Raw genomic sequence first — 25,705 nt, 5'->3', positions numbered from 1 at the left:
TCTCGTGGTATATGTATGCCCAAGTAACGTAAACTTCTGCCCGTCCAGCGAAAGCCGTATCTCCTCCCTAATTGTTCTATTTCCTGGACCGTTACCATTATCCCCATGAGCTCAGATTTATCAAAATTTACTCTGAATCCGGACAGTTTCCCAAATGAATTCAATTCTTTTATAAGCACTGGCAGCATTTCTAGTGGTGATCCTATGTAAAACAGTAAGTCATCAGCAAATAATGCTATTTTATGCTCCTTCCCACCCATGCGAACCCCTTTTACTTCCTCCAGTGCCCTTATTCGCTGGGTCAAAGGTTCAATAGAGATGGCAAACAACAGTGGAGATAAAGGACACCCCTGTCTGGTCCCCCGTTGTATGCTAAATGGACTCGACCACCCCCCCCCCCCCCCCCATTAACTTTAATCCTTGCCATTGGATGTTCATACAATCTTTTCACCTAGCCTACAAAAGAGCTTCCCAACCCCATTTCCAGCATCACTTCCCACAAATATGTCCACTCCACCCTATCAAACGCCTTTTCAACGTCTACTGTTTGTAATGTCATAAAGTCTCCTCTCCTCTGTGCCCCCCTACATCAAGTTTAGGGTTCTTCTAATATTATCTGCTACTTGCCTGTGCCTGATGAAGCCAGATTGATCTTCATGTATAAGATATGGTAAAATTCCATTCAGCCTATCGGCCATTATTTTGGCTAGGATCTTAACATCTATGTTCAGCATGGGATCTCTCCCAGGTTTCAGCAATACCGATATCCCTGCTTCCTGCATACTAGTCGGAAATTCTTTTCCCACAAAGCAACCATTACCCAGCCTCACTAAAAGAGGTCCCAACTCTTGCTGGAAAATTTTATAATATTTGGCGGTGAATCCTTCCAACCTCGGGGATCTCCCCCCCTTTAAGCCTCTGAAAACCCCTAACACTTCTTTCAGCGTGATTGAGGCCTTAATCACACCCCTCTGTTGAGCCGTCACCCTCTGTAGACCTAGTCCCTGTATATAATCCCTGATGCCTTCTGCGGACGCTGTGGATTCTTTTTTGTATAAGGTTTTATAAAACTTCATAAATTGGTCCCTAATTTCCTCTTCATTATGAAATATCACATCTTTTGGGCCCTTAATTTTGGTGATCGTGTTCTGAACCCTTCTGTCCCGCAGACCTTTAGCTAGTAGTTTCCCAGCTTTGTTGCGGAACTCGAAGAATTTCTGCTGCATTAATTGCCTATGGAATTCCATGGTTTTCATCTGAATCATTTGCAACTCCCCTCTCCATTTTTTTAGCTCTTCTACTTGGTGGGGTCCCCCCTTCCTTTGATGTAATGCTTCCAATCTCACCAGTTGCCTCCGAACTTCCAGTTCCCGCTCTGCCCTCAGCTTCTTCTTATGTGCCCCTTTCTTAATTAACCCCCCCCCCCCTCACTACCGCTTTTAGGGCAGCCCAAACTATCCCCTCCGATACCTCCCCGGTATCATTTATTTCCAAATAGTCCTTAATGGTTCTTTTGATTTCCTAACAGTCGGTCTCCCCATCTAATAAAGATTCATTGAGTCTCCAGGTATGCCCTGTTACTTGTCTGCCCAACCCTTCTAGGGTAACCCATACGGCTGCATGGTCGGAGGCATGTATGCTCTCAATATCTGCATCCTTTGTATCTCCCCAGACACTCCGGCTACCCCAAATTGCATCAATTCTGACATATGTCCCCTGCACATGAGCATAATGTGTGTATTGCCGCTGACCTGGATATTTCAATCGCCATATGTCTATGAGGTCTAGTTCGCGCATCAACCTAAGAAATTGGCGCCCATTGTATCCTCCCCCGCCCTCCCGCCTATCAGAGTGATCAAGGATCTCCACTAGGGTGATTAAAGTCCCCTCCCAGCATCACTACCCCCCCCCCCCCCCCCCCCGCAAAGGGAATCAGTTCTGCCCTGATAGTTTCAAAGTATCTCCCTTGTCCCTTGTTTGGTGCATATAGGTTTATTAGGGTAATATTTCGGTTGTTTACCTTCCCTTTGACTGCGAGGCATCGTCCCTCCTTATCTTTATACACAGACTCTTTGACAAACTGCAAATGCTCTTTCACATAAATCACTAGCCCTCCCGTCTTATTCCCCCTAGAATCAGCCAATGCGAACCCCTCCCCCAATCCTTTATTCATAATTAGCGATTAATCCTTCTTCCTAATATGTGTTTCCTGTAGCATTATTATGTCACAGTTCAATCTGCGTAATTCTCTAAAAATTATACTTCTTTTACCTGGATTATTTAGTCCATTGACGTTCCATGACCCAATATGCAGCTTTCCATCCCCCTTCACCTCCCTGACCCCCCCTTTCTCCCCGCCCTCCCCCCCCAAATCCCCCCTTCCGCTGGCATCCTCCATTTTGTGCCAGTTTTCTCCTCTAGGAAGCACGCCCTCCTCAGAGCTTGACTACCCGATCCAACAGACATTTATACATCCCCTCCCCCTCTTTTTTAACAACTTATACAAACATTTCCCCCTACTTCAATTCCCATGCTTAACCCCTCAACTACTCCAAACTTTTGCACCCACTCCCTGCAGTGGGAGACTCACTCAAACTCCGCTCTCAGTCTGTTTCTAATTCAGGTGCCATCTTCTTTCTCCACTGCTTCCCTCGCGACTCGTGATGAGAGACGGTTTTTCTTTCCCTCAACCATCTGCCAGCCTGTCTGTTCCTTTCTCTCGGAGCTGCGTTGAGGATGCTGTGCTGATTCTTCCACTCTCGGGACATCCGTACACCCCATCTCCTTTAGGACTTTCCATGCTCCCTGCAGTGATTGAAGACGGCGGGTGGCACTTCCCACCGTTACTTGTAGCCCAAACGGAAAGAGCCATCGATAACACAGTCCAGATTTTTGTAAACAGTTAGTGATAACTTTAGTCTCTTCTGCGCTGTAATGGTTTCCTGGCCAAGTTCTGATATATCCAGAGCTTAACTGTGTTCCAAGTAATATGTCCTAGTTCTCTCGCTCTTCTCCATACCTTCTCTTTGACTGGGAACCTGAGGAAACAAGCCACGATGTCTCTAGGCAATCCGTTCCTCGGCGATCCCAGGCTTCTGTGCGCCCGTTCTAGTTCTACAGGTTCTTGCCCCAGTCCTTCTTCACTTGAGTCCTGGTTTAGCAAAAAGGCACAGATTTCTTGCACCACCTTCTCTGAGTCTTTATATTGGTCCTCCTCAGGAATGCCTCGAAATCTCAAGTTACACCTTCTGGTGCGATTTTCTAGATCTCCCATCATTAATTCCATATCTGTCCTTGCTTGCTGTTCGAGTTTTAGGGAACCCCGGAGATCTCTCACTTCCAGCGATGCTGCCTCCGTTTTCTCTTCATTTTCCGCCACTCTGTTTCCGATCTCCTTAACTTCCTCGCGCAGTTCTGCTACCGCAGTTTGAATGCTGCATCGGGTTGTCACCATCTCGTTTTTCAACTCCTTAAACCACCTGGCGAAATCTCTCTTACTGATCTCTGCTTCGCTTTCGATCTGTTCCTCGGGGTCCGGGTCCGATTCACTTTCCTCGGCCGCCATCTTGGCCCCCACGAGACCGGAGACCTGTTCCCTTGCCAGCACTCGATGTTTCCGACGTGAATTTAAATTTCGCCAGCTTTTTCTTTGCTGCCATAGTTCAGGAGCAATTCCTCTTGCGGTAAGGGGTATTTTCCACGATATGGTGCGAGGGACGTCTCAATTTTGCTCTAAAGACAATGGAGCTCGCTGATCAAGCAGCCATCTCCTCAGCTGACGTCACTTCCTCCCTCCTGTTTTCCATTATTGTCGTTTTGATTGATATGTCTATGTATGTTTAATACAGACCCCTGACGCAGGTGCTAGGCGCCAAAACACAGCCCGTGTCGGGTCCATTTTCGAATATCAACAGTTGTGAATAAAGAATTGTGTCCCATTTTCCTTAGGCTCTTGGTGCTTCTGTGACTTTTTGTACTTTTTTGTACTTTTGGACCCACTCTGTACTGGTTGTTAGACAATTTTCCTGTGGTGAAATCTAGCCACTTATGTAACTTTGGTGAAGGTGGTAGTTTTCACTCCAGAGGATTCAGTTTGTTAACTTTTTAATTATCTGGCCAGATCCTTTTGAACTCTCCTCTATATCACTAAAATATAACATGGGTAAATCCATCCATACACTATGGGTGTGTACACAAAACAGACCACAGTGTTTTAAGCATTTGTGAAAAGTCTCACTAGGGTTTCCAGTTTTTCCCACTCTGATATCAATTATAGTGCTAAACAATAGCTTCTCTTTGGAAGCTATTTCATTTGGTCAATCTGTTTTATGAAACTTGATGGGGATTTCTATTTTGAAAATAGAGTCAGTTTCCTATGCGGATGATGTGCAGCTACTCATACCCATCGAACCTGACTTACCTACAGCCTTGAATAAACTGATTACCTGTCTAACATCAATTCAAGAATGGGCTAAACACAACAAACTTTGCCTGAACCCAAGTAAATCCGAGCTTCTCTGGCTCCCTAACACAAGTGGATACATACTTGGCATCAAAATCTCTTTTGGAAAGTACGAACTCACCCTCAAATCACAAGTCAGGAACGTTGGAATTCAACACTTATTCTGATTCCCCAAATCCAAGCAACCTTCAAGAGCTACACTGCCTCTCTCCTTACATCGAGAAGGTAACTCTTATCCCAGTTGTGCATGCCATGATAACATCAAGACTGGGTTACTGCAATGCACTATACAACGGTCTGACTACAAAGGGCCTGCACCAGCTCTAATTGATTCAGAATGCTGCAGCAAGACTCATGGAAGGTTGCAAGTGATGTAACCACATCACACCATTTTTGCAAAAATTCACTGGCTACCAGTACAATACAGGACTAAATTTTAAACTCTTGGTCTGATCTTCAAGGCCCTTAAAGGAAATGGCCCTGAGTACCTAAGAATAGGATGATCCTCTACATACTGCCAAGGACACTAAGGTCCTCTCAAGGACTATCACTAACCACACCCTCTCCAAAAGACATTACACGATGTGATACCCGCAAGCGAGCCTTCTCTGGAGTAGCCCCCACACTCTGGAATGCACGGCCTGAAAGGCTCCGCTTAACACAAAACTATCTCTACTTCAGGAAGCAGGTGAAAGATTGGCTCTTCAACCAAGCCTTTAATGGAAGAAATAACTAACTTGTTAGTCTCACTCACACACAGAAGGCATGACATGGGCTGCACATACTGCAGCAGGACATGTTTATCCACTCCTATCCTAACTAAGATAATATTTAACCATCTCTCTGACCTCATGTGCAACTTTCTTTAAATTAGTCACCTTACTTTCTAATTCTTCTTACTCTCTTACCTATCTATATGTTCCATCTTTGCTTTACTCTTCACTGTCAATTAAAATGTTCCATTACGTATTATGTTGACATTGTAAGTAGTATACTATGCCATACTTTGTATTGTTATTTGAATATTTTTACTGCTGTAATTGCCTATTTCTCATGTTTGATCTATTCTTACTGTACACCTTGAGTGAATTCCTTGAAAAAGGCGGTAAATAAATCCAAATTTAAAAAATAAATAAATAAATAAATAATATTGCATTAACTACCAAAATGAATGCATTATAACATTATCATATCATTGAACAAATTAGACCACTTAAAGACACAAATATGAAATAGCACTGATATCTGTGGGTATTTTACTGAGAAAGAGAGGCATCTTGGAATAAAGCTCCATCTTTATGCTGAACTGGAATTGCCAGCCACCACCATTAACCTTTCAGTGCATGGCAGAATTGAAATCAATATTGCCTCATGGTGGTGTTCTAGGAAAGAGAAACCAATCACCATAATTTTCTTCAGCTTGGAAGCCCTCCTGGGACACCTCGCTTGAAAGGGATGCATACAGAAAGCATTTCCCCTTCGCATGCAGACTTTCTGACTGATTTTCAGACTTTTTTGGGTTTGTTTCAGCTTAAAAGCTTTTTACACACAGAAACTGACTACACACATGTTAATTTATAGCTTAACTTGCATTAAAATCAATTTTACACATGTAAAACTAATAATCAGCATAAGCACTGTCAAGCAACATGTACACTGCAGTGTGTTGTATTTTGACCATCGGGTGGCGCCATGATCATTATATATTGATCTCTCCTTAGATGGTTCATAATTTCTTAGACCCAAGCCAGAGTTCTCCATTTTCTGGCTTGTTCAGAGTAAGCACTAAACTAGCCATCTGCTAGTGACATAACTATGTAGTGAGGACAATATTAAAGCTACTTCTCAGCATAAACAATGAGGAAAAATTCCATTTTGGTAGCTAGGCACTGAAATGTTACCAAGCCAGGATCGCTTAGCTATCCTTTGCATTGCTGACATTTAGGCATATGAAGGTGATATTTGATTACAAGTACTGTTGTCTCTATTTCACCTAGAAGAACAGATGATGAACTACTACTACAAATCATTTCTATAGCGCTACCAGTCGTACGCAGCGCTTCACAATAAACTGATATAAAATTTGGAACTTGTAAGAAGCAACACCAATTATCAGTTTTCAATTGTTTCAATAGAAATAAAACAAAAGAAAATATGGAAGTGAAAATAAGATGATACCTTTTTTTATGGGACATAACTTAATACATTTCTTGATTAGTTTTCGAAGGTTGCCCTTCTTTGTCAGATCGGAAATAAGCAAATGTTGGTAGATGACAGTATATATAAGTGAAACATCAAAGCATTCCAGTGACAGTCTAACAGGATGGGGGTGGATAGGTGAGAGACAGGAAGAGGGACAGGTGAGCTATGTATGGAGACAGGAGGGTGACAAAGCAGTATGATTTTCAAAGCAGTACAATTTTATGGTTTATAATGGGCTAAAAAAACCCAGATCTTTGTTAAGTCCTGTCTGGTGGGTGTCAAAATATTTAATCATTCTGACTTCAAAGGTCTTATGTTCCTGTATTGTTTTAAAGTTCTCTTTTAAGATTCTTACCATAAAGTCACTGGTACAGTGTTCTGGTTTTGTAAAGTGCTGCCCCACAGGCGTGACATCTTTATTACCAGTACTAATAAACAGGGCCGTGCCGATGCGGTAAGCGGGGTAAGCGCCGCAGGGGGGCGCTATCCTCTGGGGGGCGCCGCTGCTGCGTGCTTACTCTGCCCGCCCTCTTCTCCCCCCCAAGATCCCGTTCCTTTTTTTTTCTTTTAAATTTACCTTCCTCCCGCAGCGCAGCGTCAGTGAAGGAGGCGGCGCTCTCAGTCCCGACGTCAAGGATGACATCAGAATAAGGCGGGGCAGTGAGCAGCGAACAAGGGAAGGCTAGAGACGTCAGGACTGGGAGCGCCGCCTCCTTCACTGACACTGCGCTGCCGGAGGAAGGTAAATTTAAAAGAAAAAAAAAAGGAACGGGATCTTGGGGGGGAGAAGAGGGCGGGCAGTTCCTACATGGGAGCGGGAGGGCAGGGGAGAGAGGAGAATCGCTGCCTTGGAGCCAGGCAGGTGCGGGGGGGGGGGGGGGGCGCCAACTGGTAGTCTGCAGGGGGGCGCCAGAGACCCTTGGCACGGCCCTGCTAATAAAGATGTCACGCCTGTGGGGCAGCACTTTACAAAAGCAGTGCCGGTGCCGGGCAAAATGGTAGAGACTATAATCAAGAACAAAATTACAGAGCACATTCAAAAGCATGGACTAATGGGCCAAAGTCAACATGGATTTAGTGAAGGGAAGTCTTGCCTCACCAATCTGCTGCATTTCTTTGAAGGGGTAAACAAACATGTGGACAAAGGTGAGCCGGTTGATATTGTGTATCTAGATTTTCAGAAGGCATTTGATAAGGTCCCTCATGAAAGACTACAGAGGAAATTAGAGGGACATGGGATTGGAGGTAGTGTCTTACTGTGGATTAAAAACTGGTTGAAAGATAGGAAACAGAGAGTAGGATTAAAAGGTCACTATTCGAATGGATAAGGGTAGTTAGCGGGATCCCTCAGGGATCAGTACTGGGACCTCTGCTTTTTAACATATTCATAAATGACCTAGAGATGGGGGTAACTAGTGAGGTAATCAAATTTGCCAATGACACAAAGTTATTCAAAGTAGTCAAATCACAGGAAGATTGTGAAAAACTACAAGAGGACCTTACGAGATTGGGAGACTGGGCGTCTAAATGGCAGATGATGTTTAATGTGAACAAGTGCAAAGTGATGCATGTGGGAAAGAGGAACCCAACCTATAACTAAGTCATGTAAGGTTCAGCGTTGGGAGTCACGGACCGAGATAGGGATCTAGGTGTTGTCGTTGATGATGTGTTGAAAACTTCTGCTCAATGTGCTGCTGCGGCTAGGAAAGCAAATAGAATGTTGGGTATCATTAGGAAAGGGATTGAAAACAAAAATAAGGATATTATTCTGCCATTGTATCGCTCCATGGTGCGACCACACCTCGAGTATTGTGTTCAATTCTGGTCGCCGCACCTCAAAAAAGACAAGCTTGGGGCTCATTTTCAAAGCACTTAGCCTTCCAAAGTTCCATAGGTTTCTATGGAACTTTGGAAGGCTAAGAGGCTCATTTTCAAAGCATAAACATAAAGGAATCCTGTGCAGAAGGAATGGATCCTCAGAAGATTAGCCGAGATTGGGAGGCGGGGCTGGTGTTTGGGTGGTGGGGCTAGTTCTGGGCAAGACTTCTACGGTCTGTCCTGAAAATGGGGCTAGTTCTGGGCAAGACTTCTACGGTCTGTGTCCTGAAAATAGCAGATACAAGGTAAGGTATACACAAGAAGTAGCACATATGAGTTTATCTTGTTGGGCAGACTAGATGGACCGTGCAGGTCTTTTTCTGCCATCATCTACTATGTTACTATGTTAAAGCTGCTTGACTCACATAAGTCTCCTGTTTTATGTTACATGTAAAATGTATTCAAAGTTCTTAAAACGCATGCAGATTGTAAAAAAGTAGAGCGAGACCTCAGGAAGTTGGAAAACTGGGTATCCAAATGGCAGATAAGATTTAATGTGGACAAGTGTAAAGTGATACATATTTGGAAGAATAATCCATATCGTAGTTACTTGATTCCAGGTTTCACCCTAGGAGTCAGCACCCAAGAAAAAGATCTAGGAGTCATCATGGACAATAAGCTGAAATCTGCCCAGTGTGTCAGGGCCAGCCCTAGGGTTTCTAGCGCCCTCCTGCAGTCTATTAGTCGGCGCCCCTACCCATCCAGGGGCGGGATCACTATGGCTCCGCCCCCACAGTAGACACACCCCTTTTACCAGCCATGGCATCATTGAAAATATTACACCAGTATAGAAGAAAAATAACTTAGCACACAGACCAGGAATTAGGAGAACAGACAGTCTTGCCAACTCTGAAAAACAATGTGTTATCAAAATTTCAGAATCTAACAAACAGATCCCTATTCAGACACTTGGCCTTGCAGTCACACATGTAGAACAGAGATAGCCCCTCTTCAAATTCTTCAAAAATTAACCTGAAATCCTAAGAAGTTAGACTCTGCATGCAGCACAATAGTCTTCCCATCCAGCACAGCTTAGGATCTAGCTAGGGCAGACTTAATCAGCATAAACTAACATATTCTACAATCTGAGTTGGACAGACTAACAGGAGTTACTGAAGTGGGAAAGAGAGATAGGAGATTGGTGATGGTTAGGAATTGAAAGCAGCCATCTAGCCCTCCTGTCCTGTGAGTTGCTGTGTTGGGGTGGGGGTGGGGGTGGAAAAGGGTGGGTCAGGTGCAGCACTAAACAGCAGTCTCTGACAAAACAAGGGTCCAGGCTGTGCTGTGCTGTCTCTGAGCCCTCTCTGGGCTGGATTCCAGCTCCTGGTTTCACTCTCAATCTCAATGTGTTTGGAGCAGTGAGGTCCTCTGCAGGGTTGCCAGGTGGAAAATTTTTTCCCCACCCAAACCAGCCTAAATCCAGCCCCAAACCCGCCCAAACTCAAACCCCGCCCCTGACACCCCCACCCCCACCGTCATCACCCCCGCCCCCGCCGTCATCACCCCGCCCCCGCCGTCATCGGCCCCGCCCAGAACGTCAATAACCCCGCCCAAAACGTCACTAACCCCGCCCCCCGCGGCCGAAAAAAGCGCCCAAAAGACAAAAAGAAGCCCAAAAAACCGCAACCCGCCGCGGGCAAAAATTTCCCGGGTCGTGGAAAACCGCCCAATTGGGCGGTAAAACCGCCCACCTGGCAACACTGGTCCTCTGACAAACACAACAGGAGGATATTTCTCTGCTTGGGAGGGGGGAGGGGACTGGACAGAGAGCTGACAGCTCCTGCTTTGGAGCCAGACTGAGATGAGCAGGAGAGATTAGATAAACAAAAGCCCCAGCAGGCGCCCTTGAAGGCAAACGCCCTCCTGCAATGCATAGCCTGCTTACCGGGTTTGACCGGCCCTGCAGTGTGTGGTGGTGGCCAAAAAAGCAAACAGGATGCTAGGAATTATTAGGAAAGGGATAGAAAATAAGATAAAGAATATTATAATGCCTCTGTATCGTTCCATGGTGCGACTACACCTCTCTAGTCCCACTGCTGACTCCTCTGGCTCAAACTGCTGATGTAAGTGGAAGCAGGAAGTCACTACCTTTAAATTTAACTTACTAGTGGTGTTTTATGCAACAGGCGAGCATCGAAGGAGTGAGCCTAAGGAGCAGGGTGTGCTCCTTGGGCAAGCTTCTTGGAGCGAACACCAATGGGGTGAACCTATAGTGACATAAGTAAGATCTTTTTAATACCTAATTTGGGTATTATTATGGGTGCATTGTTGAATTTTGTTTTATCTTTTTTATACATTTTATTTTGTTTTTTTTTTACTTTTGAAGTGAAGTCCTTTGGGATGTTTCTAACTTCCACGTCCTTACCTATTCCTGTTCATTTAAGTCTTTGACATCCCTATAAATGGATAGTGTCTATGCCTAGAGAGGTAAGACATTTGGTATCATCCTATATCAAGCCACAGTTCAGCTAGTCCCTCTTTGTAGGGGTCTAGGCCTCTGGTATATAGCTACCAACAGAGCTTAGCTGACAACCTCCTGTAATCTACACATCAGACAATGCTTTAATGCAGTCTGAACTCTGGTCTGTCCTCACAAGAAGCTGTTTGTGGACTACTTAGCTGATGTAATCCGTGCAACTACTGTGTCATGAACTTCTTGTACTGGGACAGGAACTTCTGGTCAGCTTGTCGGGGACTTTCCTAAATTTCAAGAACTGCATCTTCAGTGACATAAATTGGACATTCTTATGGTCTCTGAGGTCAGGATGTCCAGAACAAAGGGAGGTGCTTACTTTATCTTCAGAGATAAGGCCACTACCAGAATTGTATAAAAGCAGCATATCTGGTGACCTCATCAGATCCGAGCTGCTACCATCAACTGCCTATCAGCCCGTAGAGCTCCACTGAACTCCTCTTCGCATCTCTGCATGGCTGGGACACTCCAGAGTACTCGCTAACAGCTCATCATCTACTGTCCTGCACCGATATTATGGGAGAAGAAATTCTACATGTCAGACTGTACAAACCCAGGCTCTGTTATTGCTACTGGGTAGTAAACAGGTGGTCTAATTTATGGGCCTTGGGTGCGTGTGTTTACTCTGACTAATCTTCTGTTAAGAACATCTATTACTTCTTTTTGAGATACCTTGTGTTTGCACATAATTCTTAAATGCTAGTTATTCTTTTGGTTGTTCTTGCTTGTAAATAAATCAGCATTTATTTTTATAACTACATGGGCCTTGTGTCAGTTGTTTGTCAGTGTATTCAGGAGCTAAGAATTCAGATTCGCTAGCCCTAATTCCAGACTGTTAAATAAACATTGCATTGCCCTTAGGGCGGGATACTTCTGTTTTGCTTCAACATCTTTGTTATTTATATCCTTGATAAACTGTAGATTAGTGCATTCAAAAACTTCACTGGTACAAGATTTAATGTATTCAATGCATTCTCAGATTCTATGTCTTACTGTCACCCCTTTTGTTTAATATATTTTTAAGTCCTTTGGTCACTATTATTCAGAACTTTGGTTTTAGTTTCTATTTTTATGTTGTTGATATTCTTCTGGTTTTTTTTTACAGCACTTTTCAGAATCCAGACTTGAAACCATTGCAATGTTCAGTGGCTAACTGGCTTAGCAGCCACCATCTTAAACTCAATACAACTGAATTTCTGATCAGTTGATCTGTCCTGCTGTCCTTGTACTGTTTATCTCTCCAGTGGAATCTGTTGATTCATTTGCGTATTTAGAGATGATTGATTCTGGACTTCCTTCTCAGACTAAGCTAGTTTTTTTTTTTTTTGTTACCTTCGTTAGCTTAGGGCTTATCGGGGCTATTTTGAAAGTAATATCATGTACACACTTCTAATATCAAGATTAGACTACTGCAATGTAGCCTATGTAGGAGTTTCCTCCTGACTATTAAAATGCTTTCAGACATTACAAAATACGGCCACCTGTTTCTTGTGCCATACCTGTAATTTTGACTGGGTTCTTCTATTAGTTTCCTTTTTCATTTCATCTTCACTTTAGAATTCTCTTGCTAGCTTTCAGAACTCTCCATGAAGGTGCCCCCTGTTACCTAGCTTCTTTCCCCTTCCCTCTGTAGCCCACCTTGAACCCAGCAGATAGTGGTTTTTTTTCTTTTTGACTGTTTCTGTGGAACAATTTGTCCCTTTCAATACAAGCTGAATTGTGTTAAAATAGCCCTTCAGCTGCATCTATTTTGACTATCCTTTGAAGGTTAAGTTTTGGAGATGGTAAAAGAGTTAATTCCTGTCTTTTTTGTCCTTTTATCTGTGCCTAGCATTTCTTTCCTTGGTGTGAATGTGTTACTTTCCTATTTGATACTGTACTTCTTTTTCAACTTTCATTTTATTATTGTTGTAAACCATTTTAAATCTGTGTGCTAGGAGAAGTGGTATATCAAGTCAAAACTAAACTAAGCTACAGAGCAATCTAGTGCACTTCTGTGGCAAGATCTGTATACTCAGTGCTATGGTTCAACCAATCCCAGACATACTGCAACAAACAGCACACAGAGTATACCCTGAGACAGGGGCGTAGCTACGTGGGGCCACGGGGGCATGGACCCCACGTGGATTTGACCCTGCCCCCCACCCCTTTGACCCCCCCCTCCCATCAACCCTCCCCACCGCCGTCGGGTACCTTTGCTGGCGGGGTCCTCAACCCCCGCCAGCCGAAGTCCTCTTCTCCGGCGCAGCCGCATTGCTGATTTGAAAGGGCAGGCTTCTGTTTCTGTGCAGGACGTCAGACTCACAGAAACAGAAGCCTGCCCTTGCAGATCAGTAACGCGGCCGCGCTGGAAAAGAGGACTTCGGCTAGCGGGCGTTGGGGACCCCAACCAGCAAAGGTACCCGGTGGTGGGGGAGGGTTGGTGGTGGCGGTGGCGGAAAGAGGGGGTCAAAAGGGTTGGTGCTGGGGGGGGGTCAAAAGTGGTGGTGGCGGGGAGGTCAAAAATGGCTCGGGGGGTTTAAAAATGGGGGAGGGGGGGTTGGTGGCACCAGGGGGGGACTAAAATGTGCCTCCTCACCTCGGGCTCTGGACCCCCCTCCTGCCGAAGTCTGGCGACGCCCCTGTCCTGAGATCCAGTAATCCCAAATCCCCATCTTCCAGTGTTCACTTCAAAATTCATACAGCATTAACTTCCACCCTTTAGCAAAGGAATTTGGTGACCATCTTCTCCCACTTCTTAATAGTTTTCAATTTCTGTTACAGTTCATTCACTAACTTCTCATAAGTTCAAAAGTTTCAAAGGTGTGCTATGTCAACCCCTATTTCTTTTCTCTACTATGTGAGGAACTGTTGGGTTTGTCCTATTTTGTACCTTTGAGGAAAACGCTTACTAAATCTTGTTCCATATGGATATGTGAAGGACCTTATAAATTAACCATAATCTCTTACATAAAAAATTAACATGTGTTGTACATGTGAAGAGCAAATCTATAAACTGGGCAACCACCTTTACATGCGCATTACATACGCAAATCTTTAAATCTCAGGGTCACCTGGATGTGTGTCCTTCCAATTTATATAACTCAGCTCCTTCAGAATTTGTAGCTTGGTTGTATAATACTTTGGTGGAGTCTTTTATCCAAGGTTCATACCCTAGATCTCTTGGTGATACTATCTTGACTCCCATTCCTAAAAATTCAACACAAAGGACCCTGTTTACAAAGGCGCGCTAGCATTTTTAGCATGCGCTAACCATGTACACACCCATAGGAATATTATTGGCATCTACATGGTTAGCATGTGCTAAAAATACTAGAGCGCATTTGTAAATAGGGCCCCAAACCTTTTGGAACCATCAAATTACCGGCCTATTGCTGGGATTTCATTGTTTGCAAAAATTGCTGAAAGTATTGTTGCCTCTCAACTTTTTCTAATTTATTAAAAGCTAAAGGGCTATCTTACCTCTCATAAGTGGATGATATTATTCTGTTAATCACTGTTTCTATGTCGGCTCATGCTGTTGGGACTCAACTCCAAACTAATCTTACCTTGATAGAGGACTGGGCTATGTCGGTTCATTTGAAATTGAACCCAGAAAAAACAAAAATGATTTGAATTAGCCCTCCTTCTGTTTATGGTCCATTTTCCAAATTTTGTTTAGGTGGCATGGAATTTAAGTTAAAAACATCTTTGTGCATTCTGGGAGTTCTGTTGGACTCTAACCTGATGATGAATGCTCAACTAAGTAAATTAATTAAGGGAGCTTTTATAAGCTTAAAATAATTAACCATGTTAAATGCTTTTTTCTTCAGAAACAATTGATTTTATTAGTTCAAGCTATAATAATTTCTGCTTTGGACTATTGTAATCTTTTATATATTGGTGTTTGGATGTTTTTTTTTTCTCGATTTCAACTTCTACAGAATACAGCGGCCCATTTGATTTTTGGTGCCTATCATTTTGACAGGACAACTCCCTTTTTGATAGAGCTTCATTATCTCCCAGTCAAAGCCTGTTGTATTTTTAAAATAGCTACTGTTGCTTTTTGTTCAGCCGTTTCATTGGCTGTGATAGACTGAAGCTTAAATCAGAGTACAGAACATCACTGTGAAGACTTAGAACCCTTGAACCAAAATTTTCTTTAATGCAAATTCAAACAAAAGAAAATGACTTAGTTAGATGTGCTGGGCAAGATTCTCTGCCTTGCAGAACTGAGAATCTGTTCTCCACCAGCTCACTCTGTATACAAGAGGAACTGGGAGATCTCAGTCGCCAAGCTGAGAGAGTAGATGCTGTAAATGCTTTTAAACTGGTAAAAACTTGGTGATATTACAGAAGTTTGAAGGGGGAGCAAGCAACAAGGTACAGAAAGTCAGCTTACAGTTCTTAGAGAAAGCATGCATGCAGACAGATTCTCTCCACCCCACTGGAGAGAGAAGCGGGCCAGCTACAACCCAGCATACACAGGGTCAAGGGTCAGACAGTAGGAAAAGTTCCATAAGGCATAGGGAACAGGACATGTGCTCAGGAACAGCCTATCACAGAGCACTGCAAGAAGACTAAGATTTGTAGTCCAAAGGCACTTCCTGCCTTTCTTAAAGGCACAAGAACTGTAAACTGTTACAGGCAATGCAGTCTGATATAAACAATGTCCAACATATACATATAAACAACAGGCAACCTGCCTCCATGCAAGTCAGGGCAGAACACTTTTAGAATACTATATGTTTAGATTCTAGCTCTATGCTCTCTTTATCTTTGTCTAGTTGTTCACGTACCAGAAACTGCAATCTTTTATTTTTTTTTCCCTTCAGTGTGCAATATACGCTATAAATGTTTTCACACTTATTCTTTTTCTTATTAGATTCTTAAGTGCTGAAATTCGTTGCCATCATTGTTAAGACAAGAATCTTCTTACTTGAGATTTAGCAAAATGTTGAAGACTTATTTTTTAGATTGATTTCTCTTTTTCCTTTCCAGTATCATGCTGAGGAGATATTTGTTTACGCATTTACTTTAATATTTTATCAGAGATGATTATTCTCTTATCTTTTTAAATTGTGTAATCCACATGAAACCATTGGGTAAGATGTGGAATATAAGACTCTGTATTGTATTGTATTTACATGAATATGTGTACACACAGCCACAAAGGTGCTAGCAGGGTGCCTAAGCACTATTTTGCAAATATCTGCTTAACCTACAATGAGTATTTGCAAGGATGCTGTGGTAACATGAAAGAGGGCGGGCCCAGAGCCCTGATAAACAGAGCCACACAATGGGTTAAAGATGAACACAAAAAAATATTTTATTAAAGGTGTTGGGCAAAGGTTCCAGTTTGTTTCACAGGTATGGGAGAACATAAATATAAAACTAGGCCTTAAATATAGGAACCTCTTCTTGTGGCCTGCTCCTGCAGGGCCATGGTGTGCAAGGCAGCACACTCCGCCTGACTCTGGCCTGGGTCCCCAGAGTACCAGTACAATATTTAGCAAATAACATATGCTAGCCGGCATCCAGCCAGGTCAAAGATACAGTTTTGCAAGATCTCAAGTTGAACTTGGCCTACCTGACTGACGCAGTTGCAGTTCACACATCCGTGGTGGAGGCATATGCATTGGGCTTCCCTGCTTCCTTCTGGGGCTCCTCAACCTAGCAGTGCCCTGAGCTTTTATACTCCCTGGACCATGCCCTCCTGGCTCTGCCTCTCCTGTGTCACTTCCCCCCTGGGTGGGAATGTGCGGTTTAAGCTGGTTCTGCCACTGAACAGGAATGTTATTAAGGGGGTGTGGTAGCTTCCTATAGACTCCCTCATAGGGATGTACATAGTTGCAGAGCAAGGGCAGGATATAGGCGTGTAAGGTATATGTTTCTCTGCCATATTTAGGCACTCACACTTGCATTGGCTGTACGGCTGGTGCACGTCCAGGCTATATATTAGAGGTGCCAATACCGAGTTACGCTTGTATTAACAGAATTTAGGCACCAAGACAAAATAGGTGCCTATCATGCAACATCAGGGTGCCTAAGTCAGGGTATGTGGCATATGATCTCAAATTCACAGCCTCTCTGTGTAGGATTTGTGTTGGAGGTCAAGGACCATTTTGGCAGTGTTTCTTTACATAAGAAAATAAGAGTAGCCATACAGGGTCAGACCAATTGTCTATCTAGACCCGGTATCCTATTTCCAACAGTGTCCAAGTCAAGTCACAAGCAGTGGCATAGCCAGTGACATTTTTTTGGGGGGGGGGGGAGAGGGCAGCGTTAACGGGGGGGGGGGGGGGGGCACTCGGCATATAGGTCTGACTGATTCTTGATATACTAAATAATGCCGTAGAGTACACTTGATAATGAATTTCTAAGTAAACAGTCTGTCCTGCATCAACAATAACCCCATACACACTTAAGAAAACTTTGGAAACACTAACATTTTTTAATATAGTAGCTTCATCCCATAACTTAAACTTTGCCATTATAGTAGACTTGTGTCTGGTCAACATCTTAACACACATCACAGTATCTGGCAAAATAATTACCACAATGGAACATATCCTTCAACTTTGTTTTAAAACAAATATAAATGTCTTATAAAGCTGTATTAATAAAACAGGTAAAATACCTTTGAAGTAGCAGTTTAATTATGGGCTGTGTTGGCAATGCCACGTGGAAGCCACTAGCGCGGCTTAGTAAACAGATCCCAAAATGAAAAAGGAAAATAAGGTGCTACCTTGTTTTTTTTGGACTACTAAATACATTTGTTAACCAGCTTTCTTACACCAAAATCTCCTTCTTCGGGTCTGAACAGTATACCACTGTTATGGTAAGCTCGTCTTGACTTAGGAAGGAGGTTTTAGCTTAAGAAAGCTGGTCAAAAAATGTCGTTAGTCCAATAAAAAGGTGTCACCTTCTTTTACGTTTTTTTCTTTTATTTCTATTTATTAACTTTAAAAGTGAAGTAACACAGCTACCACACTCTTCATCCTAAATTAAAAACAGAATTATTTTTTCTACCTTTGCAGTCTGGCCATTTAATGTTTCTAATTGTGTTAGCCCTAAACTCTGGTTACTGTTTTCCTTTCTTCATTTAACTCTTTCCCCCCCCCCCCCCCCCCCCCCCCCCAAAGGTCTCCTGTCCATTGGTCATTTTTTTATCTCCCTCTTCTTCACCTACTCCATTACATCCAACTCCAAATCTGTTCCTTTTAGATTTCTTCCTTTGTTTTTTTTTTGCCTATCAATTCAGATTTCAATCTCCCTCATTTTACAGTGTCTTCCTACAGCTTACCATTTCTTTCCCTCACTCTGGCCCTCCCACTCTTTTTCCTCTTCTTTCCCAGTCTTTCAATAATTGTTTCCTCTTTCCCCCTGCCATCCAGAATCTTCTCTTTCTACCTCTGCCATCAAGTATCTCTGTCCTCTATGTCTCTCTCTACCACTCGCCATCTAGCAACTTCTCTCTATCTACAGAGGGGCTGGCAAAGGAAACAGTAGTAGCAGGCAGAGTGCTGCGGTCCCACATGTATTCTTTTGATTATTTATTAGCGCAGGCCCACAGAGCTACAAGAGGAGGAAGGGAGGGAGGAAAATTGTGCTGCTTGACGTCAGTACATGAAAGGGGAGAGAGAATGGATCCAGATAATACGGGATGGGAGGGGAAGGACAGAGAAATGGGGTAAGACTGAATGGGAGGAGAGAGGAAGTGGATGCATGGATGATGGGGGGGACCTCAGCCCCTAAGGTCCCCTGTGGTTACGCCCCTGGTAACAAGTACCTTGCAGATCAGTTCATGGAAACATTCCATGCAACCAATCCCAGGGCAAGCAGTTGCTTCCCCATGACTGTCTCAATAGTAGACTATGGACGTTTCCTCCAGGAACTTGTCCAAACCTTTTTTAAACCCAGATACGCTAACTGCTGTTACTATATCCTCCGGCAAAGAGTTCCAGAGCTTAACTATTCATTGAGTGAAAAAATATTTCCACTTTTTTGTTTTAAAAGTATATCCAAGTAACTTTGAGTGTGCCCTAGTCTTTGTACTTTTGGAACGAGTAAAACATCGATTTACATCTATTCTTTCTACACCACTCAGGATTTTGTAGACCTCAATCATATCTCCCTTCATCTGTCTCTTTTCCAAGCTGAAGAGCCCTAACCTCTTTAGCCTTTCCTCATATTAGAGGACATCTATCCCCTTTATCATTTTGGTAACTCTTCGAACCTTTTCTAATTCCGCTATATATTTTTTGAGATACAGCGACCAGAACTGAACGCAATACTCAAGGTGAGGTCCCACCATGGAACGATACAAAAGCATTATAGTATTTTCGGTCTTATTCACTATCCCTTTCCTAATAATTCCTAGCATCCTGTTTGCTTTTTGGCCGCTGCCGCACATTGAGCAGAAGATTTTAGCATATTATCTACAATGACACCTAGATCTTTTTCTTTGGTGCTCACCCCCAAGGTGGACCCTAGCATGCAGTAACTATCATTCGGATTATTCTTTCCAATGTGCATCAACTTGCATTTGACCACATTAAATTTCATCTACCATTTGGCTGCCTAGGCTTCCAATTTCCTAAGGTCTTCTTCCTATATTTCACAGTCTACACGTGTTTTAGCAACCTTGAATAGTTTTCTGTCATCTGCAAATGTAATCACTGCACTCATCGTTCTGATTTCCATATCATTTATAAACATGTTAAATAGCACCGGTCCCAGTACTGATCCCTGAGGCACTCCACTGTTCACCCTCCTCCATTGTGAGAAATGACTATTTAACCCTTCCCTCTGTTTTCTGTCCAATAGCCAATTCCTAATTCACACCAGAACATTGCCTCCTATCTCATGACTCTTTAATTTTCTTAGGAGTCTCTCATGAGGAACTTTATCAAAAGCTTTCTGAAAATCTAGATACACTACATCAACCGGCTCACCTTTAGCCATATGTTTATTCACACCTTCAAAGAAATAATGGTAACTGGTGAGGTAAGACTTGGCTGAACCCATGCTTACTCTGTTCCATTGAACCATGTTTGTCTATGTGTTCCATAATTTTATTCTTAGTAATAGTTTCCACTATTTTGCCCAGCAGTGACGTCAGGCTTACTAGTCTGTAATTTCCTGGATCACCCTTGGAATCCTTTTTAAAAACCGGCATCACATTGGCTTCCAATCTTCAAGTAATATGGACGATTTTAATGACAGGTTACATATTACTAACAACAGATCAGCAATTTCATGCTTGAATTCTTTGAGTACCCATGGATGTATGCCATCCAGTCCAGGTGATTTACTACTCTTTAATTTGAACAACTTCCATTCTCTCTTTATATAGGTATGGTCTCCAGAACATTAATAGTCCATGAGAGATTTTCACTAGTGGCCTATTCAAGGGCAATATCACCTTCTTATTCTACTAGTGACACTTCTCCTTAGGTACCTAAGCACACTGCTAGTTTGTCCAGCTGTTTTATTGTAATGACTGGCAACTGTCAGGACATTTAGGATGTTTATTGACAAGACTCCTTCCTGCTTAAGAGTTGTCCATTCTTGTTCTCTTAATTGATAGTAGGGTAATGGATTTTTATTAACCACATGCTACAGACTACACTAGATCACAGTGAAGTTTTCCATGCTACACACCACTCCAACGTTCCATTGAACTTTTTCTTGTTCCCATTACTAAGTAAAATTCAAATTGTTAAAAGGAAGCAGCAATAGACTTAGAATGTCTGTCTAACCTCTGCTCCCCAGGCACGAAAGGCTTTCTCCAGTCTCAAAACATTCATTGCATAGGTTCCGAAGTTGTCAATTCCTTCTTCCTGGCCATTTTCCATTATGGCATTGTAGAGAGCTGCAGTATCTTGGCGCTTGTGGTAGAGCTCCCAACCCAGTTCACCTGAGAAGAGACCCAAAAACAATCCTGTCTTAGAACTGGCTACGAAATACTGATTTGAAATGGTTTCATTGGTTAACCATAGATTGGTTAATATTAAAAAAAAACTAAGTGGCCAGCATCATGTGATGAATGCACAAGTGCTTTTGCTTAAATTTCCTGCTACACTGAACTGATACATTTTTATGGTGTAAGTCAATACATGTCCAAACTTCATCTATAAATTTTAAAAAAGGGTTGTGGAATTCCAGGGCTGCATAGTGCAGTGAGACACTCTGATGCTCAGGGGCCAAAATTTGTAGGCAGAAAGAAAGGATTTGGATTTAGCTCATGCTTTTTCAGTATCAGTTCAAGGCAAGTTACATTCAGGTACAGTAAGTACTTCTCTACCCCTCTAGGGCAAGGGTTCATAACTAGTGGTGCCCATACCAAGAGGTGAGGGAAGAGGTCAAACAGGGTGTGGAGAAGAGTCTTGAAATCTGAGGCAATTAAGGCAGTTATTAGGACAGGACATTTAAATAAATGTCAAACTGGTGTTCCCATTTGATGCAGACTGTATGTTGAAACACAATCGTTTGGAGACTTTCATCTATTTATTCCACAAATACCAAATTTTACACATTTCTAATTGGATTAATGAGAGTGGTTTGATGCTTTTTTCACACACGTTTCTCTGTTTTTTTATGTTTTATAATTAGTTCTACTTTTGTCCTTTGGCTCTGTGATGTGATCGACAGAAAGGCATCGAAACTTCACAGGCAGAGTTCAGTAAAAAAATCAAAAGAAAACTTTACTGGTAAAAAATAATTAAAGCATGACAGTCTGTTCTTCTTACAGGCTCACTTTCTCCTTGGCAACAAACACAATTATTCCCTTCTCTCTTAACACTTCTAGCTTCTTCATTGCAGTTCCAACTACTCATTCACAGGTCCAGGCCTGGCTCCAGCTAGGCCGCTCAGCACACAGGGTTGTCACAACAAATAAAGACACGTTTTTACTTCTGCAGTATTCAGTTAAGAACATAAGAATAACCATACTGGACCAGACCAATGGTCCATCCACCCCAGTATCCTGCCTCTAACAGTGGCCAATCCAGGTCACAAATACCCAGCAGAAACCCAGTTAGTAGCAACATTCCATGCCACTAAACCAAGGGCAATCAGCAGCCTCCCCCATGTCCATTCAATAACAGACTATTGACTTTTCCTCCAGGAGCTTGTCCAAACCTTTTCTAAACCCAGATATGCTAGCTGATGTTACCACATCCTCTGGCAGAGGATTCCAGAGCTTAACTATTCTTTCAGAGAAAAAAAAATATTTTGTCCTATTTGTTTTAAACAAATTTTCATGTAATTTCACTGAGTGTCCCCTGATCTTTGTACTTTTTGAAAGAGTGAAAAATTGTTTCATTCTACCTGTTCTACACCACTCAGGATTTTATAGACCTCAATAATATCCTCCCTAAGCCATCTCTTTTCCAAGCTGAAGAGTCCTAACCTCTTAGCTACAAAAATGGTATGGGATTTGCGTTGCAAACCGTACGAGAGACTTGCTGACCTGAATATGTATACCTTGGAGGAAAGGAGAAACCGGGGTGACATGATACACATTCAAATATTTAAAAGGTATTAATCCGCAAATGAACCTTTTCCGGAGGTGGGAAGGTGGTAGAACTAGAGGACATGAATTGAGGTTGAAGGGGGACAGACTCAGGACTAATGTCAGGAAGTATTTTTTCACGGAGAGGGTGGTGGATATGTGGAATGCCTTCCCACGGGAGGTGGTGGAGATGAAAACGGTAATGGAATTCAAACATGCGTGGGATAAACACAAAGGAATCCTGTTTAGAAGGAATGGTTCCATGGAATCTTAGCGGAGATTGGGTGGGGATGCCGGTAATTGGGAAACAAAACAGGAGCTGGGCAGACTTCTACGGTCTACACCCTGATCGTGACTGAATAGATAGGGGTGGGCTGGAGTGTAGATTTTAAGGGGCTTCGACATTAGCTTCAGAACTTAGTACAACAACAGTACTGGTCAGACTTACGGTCTGTGCCCTGAGAAAAGCAAGGACAAATCAAACTCGGGTATACATATAATGTATCACATTCCATGTAAAATGAGTTTATCTTGTTGGGCAGACTTGATGGACCGTACAGATCTTTATCTGCTGTCATTTACTATGTTTTTACTATGTCAGCCTTTCCTCGTATGGGAGGAGTTCCATTCCCTTTATCATTTTGGTTGCTCTACTTTGAACCTTTTCAAATTCTGCTATATCTTTTTTGAGATACGGTGATCAGAATTGAACACAGTATTCGGTGAGGTCGCACCATGTAGTGATACAGAGGCATTATAATATTCTTGGTCTTATTTTGCATCCCTTTCCTAATAATTCTTAGCATCCTGTTTGCTTTTTTGGCCACCACTGCACACTGGGCAGAAGATTCTAGAGTATTCTCTATAATGACACCTAGATCTTTTTCTTGAGTGCTGACTCCTAAGGTGGACCCCAGCATCAGGTAACTACAATTCGGATTAATCTTCCCCATGTGCATCACTTTGCATTTGTCCACATTAAGTTTCATCTGTCATTTGGATGCCCAGTCTTCTAGTTTCCTAAGGTCTTCTGGCAATTTTTCACAATCTGTATGTGTTTTGACAACTTTGAACAGTTTTGTGTCATCTGCAAATTTAATCACCTCACTTGTCATTCCGTTTCCCTGCAGCACTCCACTATTCACCCTCCTTCATTCAGGAAAATGGCCATTTAACCCTACCCTCTGTTTTCTGTCCAATAACCATTCCTAATCCATAGAAGGAAATTGCCTCCGATCCCATGACTCTTTAATTTTCTCATGAGTTTCTCATGAGGAACTTTGTCAAAAGCTTTCTGAAAATCTAGATACACTACATCAACTGGCTCACCTTTATCCAGAAAGGAAATATGATACAGATGTTTAAAGCTATTAATACAGAAACAAATATTTTCCAGAAAAGGGAAAGTGGTTTAACTAGAGGACATGAATTGAGGTTGCGGGTTGGTAGACTTAGGAGTAATGTCAGAAAATTCTTTTTCACGGAGAGGGTGGTGGATGCCTGGAATGACCTCCTGAGGGAGGTGGTGGAAAAGAAGAACTGTGGCGGAAAATGATATAAAAAACAAAACTTAGAGAGTTGCATATGTGTTTGCATGTCAAATGGTGCTTAGAAGGCAACTTGAGCTTTGACAGCAACTCCAGTAGTTGGAACATTAGGACAGAGATGGGTCTGTGTCCCAGAAACACCAAAGAAAGCCCATGATCAAGTAAATAATATCATGTTCATTGTTGATTTAAATCTTGAATTGACAATGAATGTGACTGTTGGGCAGACTGGATGGACCATTCAGGTCTTTATCTGAGGTCACTTACTATGTTATTATGTTTATTTATGCCTTCAAAGAAATGAAGCAAATTGGTGAGGCAAGACTTCCTTTGGCTGCACCCATGCTGACTCTGTCCCATTAAACCATGTTTGTCTATGTGTTCCGTAATTTTACTGTTTACAATAGTCTTCACTATTTTCCCAAGCACTGAAGTCAGGCGTACTAGTCTGTGATTTCCTGGATCACCCCTGGAACCCTTCTTAAAAATCAGCATTACATTGGCCAGCCTCCAATCTTCAGGTACTACGGATCAGTTTAACAACAGGTTACAAATCACTAACAGCAGATCAGCAAGTTCATGTTTGAGTTATTTCAGTACCCTGGAGTGTATGCCATCCGGTCCAGGTGATTTATCACTTTTTAACTTGTTGATTTGGCTCAGTACATCTTCCAGGTTCACCAATATTTCTTTCAGTTCACATTGTCACCCTTGAAAACCATTTCCGGTACAGGTAGATCTCTTACATCTTCTTCCGTAAAGACTGAAGCAAAGAATTCATTCAATCTCTCCGCTATGGCCTTGTCCTCCCTGAGGGCCCCTTTTGCTCCTTCATGATCTAACAGTCCTATAGATTCCCTCACAGGCTTTCTGCTTCTGATGTATCTGAAAAAGGTGTTACTATGAATTTTTATCTCCACGGCAAGTTTTCCTTCATATTCTCTTTTAGCCTTCTTTATCAATGCTTTGAATCTAGATTGACAATAGATGCAAAGCATTATGTTGCTTCTTATTTTCTTCATTCAGATCCTTTTTCATTCTTTGAAGGTTGCTCTTTTGGCTCTAAAAGCCTCTTTCACTTCACCTTTTAAGCAGGCTGGCTGTCGTTTGCTCTTCTTTCCACCTTTGTTGATATATGGAATACATCATGTCTGGGCTTTGATGATTTAATGTCCTAACCTTTGTGGCCAACCCTTTCAGCTTCTTTTTAACCATTATCCTCATGTTGTCATAGTCACCCTTTCGAAAATTGAATGCTGTTACAGTAGATTTCTTTAGTGACTTCACTCCAGTTATCAGGTCAAATTTGATCATGTTATGATAATTGTTTCCCAGCGGATCCAACAACGTTACCTCTTGTACTATGACCTGCATTCCACTAAGGACTAGATCTAAAATAACTTCCCTTCTTGTCGGTTCTTGAACCAGTTGCTTCAAGAAGCAGTCATTTATTGCATCTAAGAATTTTACCTCCCTAGCGCTTCCTGATGTAGCATTTATCCAGTCAATACTGGGGTAATTGAAATCACCCATTATTATAATGTTGCCCAATTTCCAGCTTTCCTAATTTCTGTAAGCATTTGTTCATTCATCTGTTTGTTCCTCTTTCATGCATTCCCTGGGCTTTTACCGGAGACAAACCTCTG

At 42.5% G+C, this 25,705-nt stretch overlaps 1 protein-coding gene across 1 annotated transcript in view; it reads right to left on the bottom strand.

Annotated features, from left to right (window-relative positions):
- Nucleotides 1–25,705, bottom strand: part of DMGDH (dimethylglycine dehydrogenase) — a 162,224-nt gene that overhangs the window by 53,115 nt on the left and 83,404 nt on the right. The window contains exon 13 of the mRNA XM_030193235.1: nucleotides 20,759–20,916. Coding sequence (XP_030049095.1) covers nucleotides 20,759–20,916 — 158 coding nt within the window. The remainder of the gene's footprint in view (nucleotides 1–20,758; nucleotides 20,917–25,705) is intronic.

The sequence above is a fragment of the Microcaecilia unicolor genome, chromosome 2 (assembly GCF_901765095.1).
Source record: "Microcaecilia unicolor chromosome 2, aMicUni1.1, whole genome shotgun sequence".
Lineage (NCBI taxonomy): Eukaryota > Metazoa > Chordata > Amphibia > Gymnophiona > Siphonopidae > Microcaecilia > Microcaecilia unicolor.
The sequence above is the reverse complement of the archived record's forward strand: the minus strand, read 5'-3'. Positions and strand labels throughout refer to the sequence as shown.